At 40.7% G+C, this 16,113-nt stretch overlaps 1 protein-coding gene across 15 annotated transcripts in view; it reads right to left on the reverse strand.

Annotated features, from left to right (window-relative positions):
* The window catches only part of Cpsf6 (cleavage and polyadenylation specific factor 6), a 32,332-nt gene extending 18,793 nt beyond the window's left edge, over positions 1 to 13,539 (reverse strand). For 13 of the 15 annotated variants that reach the window (XR_003948730.1, XR_003948728.1, XR_001779551.2 and 10 more), the window contains exons 1-3: positions 13,380 to 13,539; positions 4,320 to 4,529; positions 2,622 to 2,725 (exon numbers count right to left, since the gene is read on the reverse strand). Coding sequence is in view for 12 of the 15 variants with exons in the window: in XM_030245173.1 (XP_030101033.1) it covers positions 2,622 to 2,725; positions 4,320 to 4,529; positions 13,380 to 13,439 (374 nt within the window). In the remaining 3 variants the exon portion in view is untranslated. The remainder of the gene's footprint in view (positions 1 to 2,621; positions 2,726 to 4,319; positions 4,530 to 13,379) is intronic. The other 2 variants (NM_001310609.1, NM_001013391.2) reach the window with 1 other exon arrangement.
* Positions 13,540 to 16,113: the final 2,574 nt, after the last annotated feature.

The following is a 16,113-nucleotide window of genomic DNA, read 5'->3' on the forward strand; positions in this document are numbered from 1 at the left end:
TGTACTACAGAATTCACTCTTAATGTACAATCCAATAATTTTTTAAAGTATATGTATGTGGTTTACAAACATCACGATGGTTCATGTTATAACAGTCATCATCACCAAAAGAAAATCCTTAACCTGGACCACCACTCCTGTTTACCCTGACTCCTTAATCACAGGCATCGACATCGACGGTGTCTCTGTGGGTATGCCACATTTGGAATGTCAAATAAATGGAGTATGAAATTCTTTGTAACTGGCTTTACTGAGCAAAAAAAAAAAAGGTCTAGTCATGTTATAGCATGTATCACCAATTCATTCTTTTAATGGCTGAGTAATGTTCCAATATAGATATCAGTTTTGTTTTTGCTTTAAGTCCACCCCTCAGGCACCTGGGTTGTTGTCACTTTTTATTGCCACAAAAAGATATTCAGGGGCTGGAGAGATTGCTCAGTGGTTAATAGCATTGACTATTCTTCCAGAACTTAAATTCAATTCCCAGTACCCACATGGTGGCTCATAACTCCAGTTTCAAGGGATCTAATTCCCTCTTCTGTTCTACATGGATATTAGGCATACTCAGAATGTGTGTGTGTGTGTGTATGAGTGACATGTATGTATGTATGTATATGTGTGTATGTTTGTGTGTGAATATATATATATAGCCAAACACCCATACACATAAAATAAGGAACTATGCTCAGCATCATTACCCACCAAGGTACAAATCAAAAAAATCATAAAGAGATGCAATTTCCCATTATAATCAAAATGGCAACTATTCAATGCTTGTGAAGAGAATTAGAAACTACAGCCCGCCAATATGGTTGAATGTACAAATAACCTGGCAGCTTCTCCGAAAGTTAAACAGACTTACCATACAACATACTAAATCCACTCCTAGGTATATGCCCAAAACAAGCAAAGCGTTATGTTCACACAAAACAGTACACTATGTTCTTAGGGATGACCACCTTAATAGCTAAAAGTAGAAGCCACCCAAACATTCAGCAGCGAGCGGATGGATGAGTCCTGGTTCCTCTTTAAGTGCTACCCCATCATATGGGGTCACCACTCAGCTGTAAAAAGGAGTGCTGATGCTGTCACATGGAGGGACCTTGAAAACATTACACTAGGTGAAAGAAGTCAGACACACAGGACATTAATATTATTATACTTATAAAACACCCAGTACATTATATATAATACCCAGAACAGGCAAATTCTGGGGCAGACAGTACATGAATGCTTGTGGGCGAAGGGTACAAGGGAGATTGGGAACTGGTACTGACAGACACAGGGTTTCTTTGGTGGTGGTGTTAGGGTGATGAAATCTTCTGAAATTAGAGAGTTACAATGGTTGCTTAACTTTGTAAATATGATTTTTAAGTACTGTATTGTACTGATACATACAAAATAAATGTAAACAGATCCAATTATGTGTTTACTATATTATTTCTAAGAGGCACAAGTGGAAACAACCATAATACACAAAAGTAAGAAAAGATGTATTTATCACTAAACATTTCTTCTGCTCTTTCCAACAAAATGACAAAATATGAATTATACTACCTTTTGGGGAAAAGCACAGGAGCACATTCACTATGATTATCTATAAATGGTGAAAGCGTGGCGATTCATTTTCTTACTAATAGACACTTGCATTACATAATGCTCACATGATAATCTTATCCCATGTGTGTGATTTGCTTATTAGAGAAGTGAGCAAGCCTACTCTACATTATTCTTAGGTTAGTCATCATTTTCATTCTTATGGTACTGGGATCAAACTCAAGGTCAGGCAAGTGGCTCTAGCACCAAGCTACATTTGTGTGTGTGTGTGTGTGTGTGTGTGTGTGTGTGTGTGTGTGTGTGTGTGTGTGTGTGTGTGTGGTGTGTGTGTGTATGTGTGTGTGGGGGGGGGTGACACAGAGTTTCTCTGTGGAGCCCTGGCTCTCTTGGAACTCGCTCTTCAGATCAGGCTGGCCTCCTGCCTGCCTCTCTCTGTCTCCCAAGTGCTGGGATTAAAAGTTTGAGCCAGGGGCTGGTGAGATGGCTCAGTGGGTAAGAGCACCCGACTGCTCTTCCAAAGGTCCAGAGTTCAAATCCCAGCAACCACATGGTGGCTCACAACCATCCGTAACGAGATCTGACTCCCTCTTCTGGAGTGTCTGAAGACAGCTACAATGTACTTACATATAATAAATAAATAAATCTTTAAAAAAAAAAAAGTTTAAGCCACCACTACCTGGCTCTTCCCTAACTTAAATCACAACAAAAACAATGCTTCTTAGCAGTTATTTCAATCTTACGAGTATACTCAGTAGTCAGGCAACAGACCTAGTCTGTCCACAGTCCCATCTCATGCAGCTTCTGTGTGTTTTTAAAAGACAAGCAATACAAAATTCAAGTAGGAACCTCAGCCTAAGATCTTCCCTCTAGTGTGCTCATGCAGGTTCCTAGGAACTAAGATTGTCAGGTTTGGGCAGCAAGGATCTTTACTACCTAAGCCACTTTGTCAGTGCTAATGTGTTCGTGTGTTCTACATGTGTGTTATCACCATTAAACTTAAAGAAAACTAATTTGTAAATTGTAATCACTATCAGATTACATTAGGAAAAAAATTAAATTCTTACCCCTTTGATTGTCCATTTGCCCGATTTTCAAAGAATTTTATCTCCAAAATATCATTTACTCCCAAAGAATGAACGGCCTCAGTTAGGTCCTCATCTGTTGTCCACTGCAAGACATTTCCTCGTATTAGTGTTAAACATTCAGGTTTTAGTGTCTGAATTTAATGTTTAAAGGAAAACAAACGGTAAGAGAAAATTATTTTTTATTTTTCGCAAGTCTAAGTATAGTTACTGCCCGGCAACCTACCATACTCTAGTAGGTGACTAATACCAATATGTAGGTTCTGATCAGACACTTAGCTCTTACCTAAGTCACTGTTTTCATAAATAAATAGCTTGTTCAAATTCACAAAACATAAACATATGCCAAATCTCTCTCTCTCTCTCTCTCTCTCTCTCTCTCTCTCTCTCTCTCTCTCTCTCTTTCTCTCTCTCTCTCTCTCTCTGAAACAAGATGTGTAGACCAGGCTGGCCCTCAAACTCAAGAGATCTACCTGCCTCTGCCTCCCCACTGCTGGGATGTGCACCACCATATCAGGCTGCCAATTCTTCTTCTTCTTCTTCTTCTTCTTTTTTTTTTTGTTTGTTTTTTCGAGACAGGGTTTCTCTGTGTAGCCCTGGCTGTCCTGGAACTCACTCTGTAGACCAGGCTGGCCTCGAACTCAGAGATCCACCTGCCTCTGCCTCCCAAGTGCTGGGATTAAAGGCATGCGCCACCACCGCCTGGCCAGGCTGCCAATTCTTTTTTAGCAACTAAATTTCATGTTATACTGCCATTATTTCCAATTTTGTGTACAATTTTGTGAAGCCTGTTCAGATTCAGGAGACTGGAAATGTGAGGGCTGGAGAGATGGCCCCATGGAGGACTCCAAATTCAATTCCCAACACTCACATGATGTCTCACAGCCAAGTAAGTCCAGTTCCAGGAAATCTGATGCCCTCTTCTGGCCCCTGAGGGACTGTATGCAGGTGGTACACAAACATACACACAAATACCCATATACATAAAATTAAAACAATAAAGTAATGTGAAGTTAAATATTTTCATATAAAATTCTATAAGTAGAGTAGAAGGATGTGAAGATGTTGCTACAATGTCTAAACTTCCACTACACTAGCGGAGATAGAGACGGTCTAGGACTGCTTTAGTGACTGCCAGTTCTGACGCTAATAGACAAGTGCTCATTTAACCAACAGTCTCAGAATCTTACGAACAACACAATTAAAATACAAACTATATCCAGGCAATAAATATTATAACGTATCTAACAACTTCTAACTAATTTCAAATTTAAGGTCAGAAATGAAATTTAAGTCTGTAATATGAATTAGAAAATAAGGAACAATTAAAAAACTGTAGTGGTATTTTATCTTTCTTTCTCTCATAATCTTAAATTCTTAACTTGAAACCCTGTGTGAACATTTTTCTTAGTGAAACTGGAAGGAATGTAAAAAGAGTGAAGACAATTGCAAGCTCAAGTACTATATCCCCAAACCAGACTATAAAATTCACAATTATAGTAGCTGCAATGTCTTTTTAAAAGAACTTAGTTTTACCCTTCTCATCACTTGGGCAAACATGAAAATATAATATATTATTTTTTATATAGGAATGTTCTTTTTTTAAAAAAAAAACTCGGCAAAAACATGTATGACTAGAGCAGTTCAAATGCCTGCCACCAGTCTGTTAGCTTTCCTTACCCATGTTAGATTTCCAATATACAATGCGATTCTCTTCCCAGTGTAAGTGTACACAACGTTTGGTGCGGCTCCTTTACCCACATCATCACCAACAGTTGGTGGAAGAGTATCCATGTAGTCGCGATCTTCTGGGGCATCGCCATTATTTGCAGATGGAGAGATGACATCATCATACAAATCTATCTGATCATGTCCACCATATTCTGCTTCCTAAGACACAGAGGTAATGTTCTCGATTATATGACAGTCAGAACACTACATAAATGTGAATGCCAGTTCATTCAACTTTCTTATTTTAAAAATCTGATAAAGACAGGAAAAGGTCCAACGATCTTAATACAAGTCTCTTCTTACTTTATATAATAGATGTGTTCTTGAGTGTATTTAACTAATACCTTCCTTGAAAGTAAAATATTCTTAAAAGCAACCATACATAAATGCAAATAGACAAGTTTCAAAAGAATATTTGTCATAATATTGTGACGCGCACGCGCGCACACACACATTATAAGCCTTTAATATGTGACCACATGTGAAACACCAGTATCATTTTGGTATTCAGATCGTATCAACCTACTCTGAAAAGGCTATGTTTTTATAAGCTAAGTCATAGGTGACAAAATTACACACACATAGATATATATGTACGAATATATACATGTTTCAAAGTCTTAATTATCTAGTGAAATTTAAAAAAATATGTAAAACTATTCGAAGTAATATCTTGCAATCATGGTATTGTTCTCAGTAAGCAAAGAGCTACTACTTACCTGACTTTTTTTTTTAAGATTTATTTATTGATTATATGTAAGTACACCAGAGCTGACTTCAGACACTCCAGAAGAGGGAGTCAGATCTCATTATGGGTGGTTGTGACCCACCATGTGGTTGCTGGAATCCAAACTCATGACCTTCAGGAAGATCAGTCAGTGCTCTTAACTGCAGAGCCATATCTCCAGCCCCTTACCTGACTTTTAAATCTGGCCAAGTACATTAGCAAGTGAAAAGTATGCACACAGGAGTTAGTACAACTGCAACTGTCACTGACAAAATCAAAGCAATGCTCTGGATGTCACTCACATGCCTAGATGATGAGCCAGGAAGAGGAAACAACAAAGAAACTGATCTGAGGAGGAAAAGGTAATTCAATTTGCCAACATCCCTTTCTAAGACTTAAGTAACTCTATCAATATCCATGTGAACTATTTTACTCTTTTGAGGAAAATTTGAGAGAGGAAAAAAGTTAGCTAGGCATAACAATCTCCCATGTATACAATTTACTAAGAACTGGCATATAAATAGCATGCAAGAGTTAGTTTTAGGTAATATGATGACCAAGTAAAAATTTGCTGTATGATCAAGATACTGTAGGCACCAAGAGAGCATAGCTTTTATTCCACTTTTCACTAAACATTTTTTACCATTTTTAAAGGGGGGGGGGAACCCTAGAATGGAAAACATTGTTCATAGACAAAGCCATAGAGACCTCAAATTTCTATTTTTTAGATAATCTGCATTAATAATGAACTATGTAATTTCTCTTAAATTTAGTATTACATACCAACCTTACTTATCACAAGGCAGGATGGCTGTAAGTCTAATTTCCTAAAAAACTTAAGCTATCAAGGTAAATCAAAGAAAAGCTATCTTCATCAGAAATTAAGATAAGTCATTGAACAATGCCATTAATTTTAATGTACAACGATGCCAAAATAATATCTAAGTCATGAGTTTTTATCCAACAAAGAAGCTACTCAAACTGCACTGATGAGGGTAAGCTTTGTGATGTGAGCTGAGCCTTCTGCTCACGTGGCTGCAACAGTGGCTCCATAGTCTTAAAAAAATATAAAAAACGGTATTATTAGGTACTTTTTTTTTTTTTTTTTTTTTTTTACCCTAAGACAGGGTTTCTCTGTATAGCCCTGGCTGTCCTGGAGCTCACTTTGTAGACCAGGCTGGCCTCGAACTCAGATTAAAGGCATGTGCCACCATGCCCGGCACCATTGGGCACTTTTATAATCTAGTTCTGCACATCAAATAAAATTACTCAAATAAAATTACTCTAATTATTCAAAAGGAATTGTTTCCACCCTCAACAGGGATTAACTATGTACGATTTACAATCTGCGGGAGTGTAAAAATGAATGCAAGGGTTACTGGATACAAGACTAAAAGTATTTAAATTCCTATTTTCACTTCCAGGAAAGATTAAGATATAATTTTTCATTAGCTGTAAATGTGTGAAAATGTTCACATAAGATCATTTATAGGCAGTAATTGTAGCTACATAACCGTGGTATTACAGTCGCTATTTTTGTATGATCGTGACTTCCTACAGTGATACCAAGCATATTTTCCACGTTCATAAGGAAGCTCATAACCAGCCATTTTGTCTAGTAGTTGGATTACTTCCAAATGGTTGAAGAGATGCTAATTGAGACCATGGTCCTGGGGTTTGATCTCCATGTGGACTAGTTAGCTGTGCTCCAAGATCTCAGACTGTATCTTAACCCCAAGGGTATACATTGGACTTGATGAAAAAACAATAATGAATCTGAATATATATATATATTGCCATTGCTAAGAAAGCAACTCAAAGGATACTTAATAGTATCTTTAGTCTTCTTCTTTTCACATTCATTATTTAAAAATAAGAACCCAGAACACATTCAAGTGTTTCTATTTCAAGTAGAAAATGTACATACTCTGAAATTAAGCAAAATGCCTATCACAAGTTTTATATATACATATATGTGTGTGTATGTATAATTTAAAGTATGTGAAAAGTATATATATATATATCACTTTTATTAAATTTAATATTACATTACTTATCACAAGGCAGATATATATATAACTATCACTTTTATTAAATTTAATATTACATTACTTATCACAAGGCAGATATATAAAGCCTTTCTACTGTCAAAGAAAATAGCATCAAGTTCTGCTATGTGAAAAGTCTTTTTCAAATACATTTCAATTGGCATTCAAAAATGGAAAATCTATCCTAATAACTTCAGATTCCAGAGTCCCCCAGTCTTCTCCATGTCTCTAGGGTCTAATCATTAATAAAGGTGTGCATCTACTGTCCTGCAAGATCAGCTCTTAGGGAGTTCAGGATGGTGGCAATACCATTAATCCAGCACTTGCAGGCAAAGCCAGGCAGATCATCTGTGAGCTTGAGGCTAGCCTGGTCTACATAATGGTTTCCAGGTCACAGTGACACCTTGTCTCAAAAAAAAAAACAAAAAACAAAACAACAACAAAAAAAAAACAAAACAACAACAAAAAGAAAAAAAGAAAACAACAAAAGAACAGCTCTTAGGGTTTGTGTTAAGAGTAACAAAGTAATTTTTCTCAATCCCTACTATTCTGAATCACTATAATCACTTTTTTTTTGGGGGGGGGGTATATGAATACACTGTTGCTGTCTCAGACACACCAGAAGAGGGCATCAGATCTCATTACAGATGATTGTGAGCCACCATGTGGTTGCTAGGAATTGAACTCAGGACCTCTGGAAGAGCAGTCAGTGCTCTTAACCACTGAGCCCCCCACTATAATCATTCTAATAGCAAGCAAGGCATCAAAATCCAGCAATAGTTGTACACCTAGCTTTGATGGCCCTAGTAATCCTAGCAGTTGGGAGGCTGGGGCAGAAGCAAGCCTGGGATACAGGCAAACAAGCCTTTGTGGCCAAAAAAGGGGGGGGGGGGCTTGCTTTCTCAAGATTTTGCACTACAGGATGACTGTTGTCCTCCTACAAGATACATAAAACTGTTTCCCAAAGAATACACTTAAAGGTATGGTGGATAGAAAATTGACCAACATCCCATTCATTTTCTTAAGGCAGTGTTTTAATCTTTTTCATTAGCACTATATTTCCTTTCCTTAAAGATTTTTACATAATTTCACCCAATCATACCCTATAATTTTTACTACTACAGATAAACTGTATATAATATATACCATTATTGGGATTATCCTTTTCCCTAATAGGCACAACACTGTTTTGGGTGTTCCTAGAATCACAGTTAATACCACTTGTGCACTATTGGTTCTACCAGTAAAAGACAGCACCTATTAAAAAAAAAATCCTATAACAAAAAGGGGGGGGAGGCTGGAGAGATGGCTCAGCAGTTAAGAGCACTGACTGTTCTTCCAGAGGTCCTGAGTTCAAATCCCAGCAACCACATGATGGATCATAACCATCTGTAATGAGATCTGATGTCTTCTTCTGGTGTGTCTACCGTGTACTTAGATATAATAATAAATCTTAAAAAAAAAAGCATTATCAGTCATTCCATTTAAAGAATAGTTATTTCACTATAAGAAAAGGGGAGCTATACTCTACATGACAAAATGTATTCAATGCTGTGTAAGAGAAAAACCCAGTAGCAAGAAACTGGTTCCAACATATATCTCCAATCTACTCAGAATGTTTTACAGTATTTACATATAAGCTATACATCTTTTCACATACTTTAAATTATCTCAAGATTTTTTTAAACTAACACAATGTAAATGTTTATATTAAAAAAGTGATTATACTGTGTTGGTTTAGGGAATAATAGGAAGAAGTCTGTACAGATGCAGTACAAGTCCAATTTCAACCTGCCAGGATTTTCGATTCCAGGTGAATTCTAGGATACAGAAAATATCACATTATGGGTATGCTAAGTGTATTAATTTTATAATTCTTGTAAAATGTTACATTAGATCTTAACTACTATGCCATTTCTCCAGCCCCTATAGATTTATCTTTAAACCATTTTCATTAAGCATATAATAAAGTTTCACAGAATAACCAGTAGTTGCTTTATAGTGAATATAGTGAAAAGTATTAAGTGAAATGATTCATTCAATAAAATTAGACTTATGGGGACATCTAAACCTTACTTACAAACTGGCACCCCAACCCCAGCCATTGCCTCCATTTGGTTTTAGAGTTAGATGAGCAGGTAACTGAATGAGTGCTTCTTGCTATCCACAATCTGATAGAATAGACACTAAACTACATAAACTGCTTCTGACTGACCCCCAGATAAACAAAATATATATTATTTGATTATATAGAATATAAACTGAGCATGCCTAAAGAACCTGGTTAGTTCCTAGCACCCTCATGGTAGCTCACAACCATCTATAACCAGTTCCAGAGGATCTGATGCCCTCTTCTGACTTCCATGAGTGAGCACTAGAAATGCACAAGGTACACATACATACATGCAAATAATCCATAAACATGAAAGAATAAGTACATCTTGGGGTGGGAAGAACTGCTGCTTCTGTGTAACTCTAAAGTTAGTACAAGCAATGTAGATTCAGGAGCAGTTCACAATTCTCCTTCCAATGAGTAACTTCTCAATTTGTCCACATCTAAAAGCTTTTTAGGAACCAAGAAGACATGTTTCTGTTCCTTCTCATCTCTATTCTCCATTCTTAACATTATCTAGTAAAGGAGCTGCAGAGATGGCTGAGTTAAGAGCACTGACTGCTCTTCCAGGGGTCCTGGGTTCAATTCCCAGCAACCACATGGTGGCTCACAGCCATCTGTCATGAGATCTGATGCCCTCTTCTGGGGTGTCTGAAGAGAACCACAGTGTACTCACATAAATAAATCTTTTTTTTTTTTTTTTTTTTTGGTTTTTCGGGACAGAGTTTCTCTGTGTAGCTCTGGCTGTCCTGGAACTCACTTTGCAGACCAGGCTGGCCTCAAACTCAGAAATCCGCCTGCCTCTGCCTCCCAAGGGCTGGGATTAAAGGCGTGCGCCACCACCTCCTGGCAAATCTTTAAAAAAAATTTTTTACCTAGTAAAGAAAGCAAATACACTAACAACCTAAGTCTCATCTTACCTCGCAATAAAGCTTAATACTCCAGTCTCATACTTTCTGCAATTTATTGTGCTTTGCCAAAATACAAAAAGCCTTTTAAAAGTATACCATTTTAAATAGTAAAAAGAGACTAATGACTAGACAGAGTTTCAAAGTACAATTAAAACTGCAGCTCACATTAGACAACAAAAGATGTGTTTAGGGGCTAGAGAAATGGCTAAATGGTTAGAGCACAGGCTGCTCTTCAGAGCACTCACATTTAACTCCTAGCACTTATGTGGTTGATCACAGGCCTCATAACTCTCGTTCCAGGAAGTCTGACTCCCTTTTCTGGATTCCTTGGGCACCAGGCACCCACCTAGTGAAGACATTCATGCAGGAAAAAAGACTCATACAGGTTTTTTAAAAAAGAAGACAGACAGGGCTGGTGAGATGGCTTCAGTGGTTAAGAGCACTGACTTCTTTTCCAAAGGTACTGAGTTCAAATCCCAGCAACCACATGGTGGCTCACGGCCACCCATAATGAGATCTGATGCCCTCTTCTGGTGTGTTTGAAGACAGCTACGGTGAACTTATAATAATAAATAAATATTTGGGCCGGAGCTAGTGGGGTTGGCCAGAGCAAGCAGAGGTCCTAAATTCAATTCCCAACGATCACATAAAGGCTCACAACCATCTGTATGTACTCATATACATAAAATAAATCTTTTAAAAAATGTTTGTTAAAAAAAAAAGAAGACAGAGAAAGAAAGAAAAAGTAAATAATAATACAAAACTTAACTTTTATAAATGTTTAAAACTCAAAATAATTTAAAACATCTAATGATCAGTTCTGAAAAATATTTTGCTCAACTACAGTCAAATAATCACACTGGTTACTATAGCAGCGAGTAGAAATAAGGTTACCATCTATTAAGAGAGACCAGATTACTAGGGATGTTGCAGAGGAGTAAAGTGCCTAGCATGTGCAAAGACCTGAGTGCAAACTCCCAACGGTAAGGGTAAGGAGGGAAAAAGGAGCCAGACACAGGCTACAATCCAAGCACTGGGGAGGGGGAGGCAGCAGGTGGTGCAATCATAAATTAAAAAAAAAAAAAAAAAGTAAACCTGGGATACACAATAAGTTCTAAGTCAACAAAGCTACAAGACTGGGGGACTAGGGGGGGACCCAAAAACAAAACCTAACAAAAAGGAGGGAGGGAGGGAGGGAGGGAGGGAGGGAGGGAGGGACCAGAAAATTAAATCAATAAATAATTTTGTTGTTGCTTTTAATTCTGGTAGAATCTCAGAATGATAGGGTAATCAATGACAGTAACACAGAAAATATAACAAATCTTAAGATAACTGGCAACCTTTCTGTGGCTACTTTTCTTGTTCAAAATTCAGAGCAAGCAAATCATAAAAGTCAATTATACGAAGAAAACAGTAACAAGTAATGCCTCCGGAGCGAGGCTATAGCTCAGGGTCGAATGCTTAGCCAGATGTGCAAAGCCCTGGGTTCATTCAGTATCCAGAGCTGCAAACAAGGTATTTTGGGAAAAGTTACTTAAATCTCCCAATTAATCTACTTAAACCTACAAAGATTTTACTTGTAAAAGTACACAACCACGTATTAGATACAATGCTAAAAGTACCAAGTCAACGAAAAGCTACAGTTATAAAAAAGAGGCCTACAAAGTAGTTCCTCGTTGAGGTCAAAAAAGTTTAACCTCTCCAGGCACTCGGAAGGCAGAGGCAGAGGCAGAGGCAGGCGGATCTCTCTGAGTTCGAGGCCAGCCTCGACTACAGAATGAGTTCCAGAACAGCCAGGGCTACACAGAGAAACTCTGTCAGCAGTAATTAAAATCCTACGACAATTTGCTTTTCTTTTCTAACATTTAAGCCAAAAGCACAGTCATTCTTGAAAAACGAAGCAGTAAGGATTTAAGAGTTTTCACTGTTTCGTTCAAGTCTTATATCCCTAGTCATAAACAATGGAGGGAAAACGCCATACAAACCAATGGCATTTTATTCAGGTTCTCATCCGTACCTTAGAATTTTTTAATATGGTGGGGTGTAAATTTGAAAACCGTGAATATAGGAAATGCACTAAAAAAAAAAAAATATTTAGAGGGCAGTAAGAGGCTAGACGATCCAAACCCTGGCAAGCAGACCCTTCCAAGGATATTTATTCATCATGAGACGCTGGTTCTAGGCATCCCAGGCGGGTGAGACCGGAAAACCTTACACGTCTCACTTTCTCCAGCCTTTCAAACCGTGAAGTCGAGCCCACAGGGCAAACACTTCGCTTTCAAACTACAGTCACGTTCACAACGACTTGTCAGGCACGCTACCCAGGATTCCGATTCCGAGTGGCCGGTCTCCCTTTCAGTCTCTCCGGTCTGTTAAGCTAGGATACCACCATCTTTTTTGTTCTGTCCAGCCACCGCGCTCCCAAGTCTTTGGCGCAAGCCATTTATCCTCTCCGATATTTCGCTTCACAAAGGCCAAGGACTGGGCCTCGGAGGCACTGCAAACCCTCGATGACCAAGGCGGGCCGACGCACCGACTTTTAAATGCGATCGGTGGCTCCAAAAGTCAGATGACTTGTTGCGGATGGAACCAAACCTAAGCAGCCTTCCCTTAAGGGGACCGGCGAGCAAGGAACCGGGCGCCACGCCGAAACCCGTCGCAAAGGCGAGCGGGAGCCCAGGGAGAGCGGGCGCGCGGGATACAAAGGGCTGTGAACGCGGCCTTCCATGAGGCGACCGTGCGCGGACAGAGACACAAAATGGAGCGGCGGGAGGAGGAATCGGAACCCGAGGCGGCAGGGCCGGGATGGAGGCGGCGGGCGAGCGCGCGGCCGGGCCAGGGCTTCCCCTCTGGCCGGCCGCGGGGGAGGGGGCGCGGCGGCCCGTTCTCCCCGCCCCGCACACGCGGCCTAGCTCGGCGGGAAGCGCCCGCCACCGAGCCAACAATGGAGCGGGAGACCGTCCGGAGGAACCGGGCGGGCGGCTGCAGGGCGACCGGGCCCCGCGCTCCAGAGCCCCGCGGCCCGCAAAACGACGCGCGAGAACAAGGGCTGAGGGGCCGTCGCGCACGGCGGCGCGGCCCGGAGGCGCCAAGGGCGCACGGTCTGCAGCGAAGCCGGCTCGCGGCCCGCGGCGGCCCTGGTCAGCCGGGCGTCCGGGCCGCGGCACAGTCTGCGGCGGCGGCGGCGGCGGAGCCCGGACCCTCACGTACCTGGTTGAACTCTTCACCCACATCCGCGTAAATGTCTATGTGGTCCACACCGTCCGCCATCTTCCCTCGGCCTCGGCCGCCGCCGCCGCCGCCTCCTGCAGGTCGGCCCGCCGAGGCAGCAGCAGCGGATCTGGCGGTGGGGGCGGGGCGCCCTACGTCACTTCCGAGGGGCGGAGACCAGGGCGCAGCGGCCCGCTGCTGGTGACGGGGGACCCCGCCGAAGGTCCGCGGCGGTTCCGAGGCGCTAACTCGTTCCTTTGTGTGCAGGATTAAGCCGCGGCTGGGGCAGGGGCGTGATTTCCTGTGCTACCCCGCCATACCGCATGCCATGGAACCCGCTTGTTTTCAGAGACTGTCTTTTCAAACTGCTTCTGGCACTATTTATCTATCTACATATCTATAGATGAGAGATCTATCTAGTGAGAGATATAGATATATATACATCTATATAGAGAGAGATAGATATTTATATATTTGCGTTTTCATTTTTTTCCTACTTTTTTTTTTTTTTTTTGCTTCCAAGGTTTCGAGAGATGAGAGTTATGTGTACGCAATTAAAAGCGAGATATGATGTCCTGGCCAATGTCTTATTCTTGCTTCTTCAGACAACTGAATTTTTTGAGTTATTTGCATATAGCATATTTGCATCTCTTATCTTTATGCAGTTGTAAGCATCTTTTCCGCTCCTTCCTTCACATCCTCCTCTTCCCCCTTCCTCCCCCATTGCCCTTGCTTTTACCTTTTTATCTCTGTTGTAGGTTTTCTCCAGCCATCGTTCAAAGGATTCTATCCTCATTTTTAGAGCACGTACAACAGAGCAGATGTATCCTAAATCAACGAACTCCTGGATTCAGAATGCTGAGCTAGAAGGGAAATTAAAACGGTGGCTTGAGGTCCAAACATCCCGTTTTACAGATGAGAGAACTAAGGACTCGTAGAGCATAAGTTATTTAACTGGGGTTACATGGCTCGTAAAAGTGCACACCTTTTGACGCCGATATATGATTCAGAGATCTCTCTCCATTTCCAACGGCTCCACCTATTTCTTTCCTTCCCGTTCAAAAACTCACCAGGTCACTCAGCTGCCTGTGTGCTTGATATAAATTCAGTTCCCACAGCGCTCTCAAGGAGCGTAGAGAGAACCGAACCAAATCCTCTTAAGTAGTCCTCTGATCTACTCAGCACCTCTGACTGCTCTCACTTCCAGCCCCACCCTGCCAAACAAATTAACAAAAAAGCAAAACAATAACCAAAATAATAATAATAACAAAAATACCAGATGCAGACTGGTCTGAAATCATCAAAAACCTAAAGAAACATCTATGCTTGAGATGTCTGTAAAATCTTGGTTGCAGTCACAGAGACTAATCTCTTAATCTGAATAAACATTTCTTTAAATTCCTTTTTTATACATCGGGGTGTTTTGCCTGCATACAGTCTGTGTACTACACATGTGTGCAGTGTCCTGGGAGCGCGCAAAAAAGGACATCAGTCGACTAAGACTGGTATTAGACAGGTTTATGAACCACTACATGGGTGCTGGGAATCAGACCCTGACCCCGGAAGAGAATCCAGCGCTATTGACCACGGTACAAACGGGACTTAACGATGGCCACCGCTGTTGAAAAATCCTAGACTCTAAATTTTGTTTACTTAGAGGTCAAATGCATGCGGGGCAATGATGGCCCACGCCTTTAATCCCAGCACTTGGGAGGCAGAGGCAGGCAGATTTCTGAGTTCGAGGCCAGCCTGGTCTACAGCGTGAGTTCCAGATCAAGGGCCACAAAGAGAAACCCTGTCTCAGGGAAAGGAAAAAAAAAAAAAAGTCAAATGAATGCTGAGTAGCGGTGGTCCCAGGGCTACACAGAGAAATTCTTGTCTCAAAAACCAGAACCAAAATAGTCAAAAACTCAGCTTTATCCCTCAGCTACATTTTGAGATCTGATAATTCCCTCAACAGCAGACTCACTCTTACTATAGAGGCCCCATCCTTTCTACTTCTCTGCCAGGTGATTGCTCACACACTATCTTAAGAATGTTTTGATGTCAGGCAGTGGTGGCATTCGGGAGGATGAGGCAGTTGGGGTCTCCAAAGTTCGAGGCCTGCCTGATCTACAGAGTGAGTTGTTCCAGGACAGCCAGGGCTACACAGAAGGACCCTGTCTCAAAAAGACCTAAATAAATAAATAAATAAATAAATAAATAAATAAATAAATAAATAAAATGTTTCCATTTTTTTTCAATTGTAACTTCAGAGTACCTTTTTACTTAGCAATTTTCAAAATTTAAAATATTTGTGGCTCTTGCTTCTTTTGTCTCTTACTCACTTACTCTTGCCTCTCTCCCCATTCCCTTCCCTCCCCCACCCCCTTCACGTGGCCATGGCCAGCCTCTACCTCTCTCCATCTCTCTGCCTTTCTCTGCCTCTACTACCCTCTTTTCTTTTTTTTTTTTTTTTGTTTTTTGTTTTTTGTTTTTTGGGTTTATTTTTGTTTTGTTTTTCGAGACAGGGTTTCTCTGTATAGCCCTGGCTGTCCTGGAACTCACTTTGTAGACCAAGCTGGCCTCAAACTCAGAAATCCGCCTGCCTCTGCCTCTGCCTCTGGTGGGATTAAAGGCGTGTGCCACCACCACCCGACTTCATCTCAATTTCTTGATGGAGGTTCTAAAATCTTTTTGTCTCAAGACTACATAGTACAGAAAGTCCAAATGTCCTTAGGAGAAATGCAATAGG

Source organism: Mus musculus, chromosome 10, assembly GCF_000001635.26.
Source record: "Mus musculus strain C57BL/6J chromosome 10, GRCm38.p6 C57BL/6J".
NCBI lineage: Eukaryota > Metazoa > Chordata > Mammalia > Rodentia > Muridae > Mus > Mus musculus.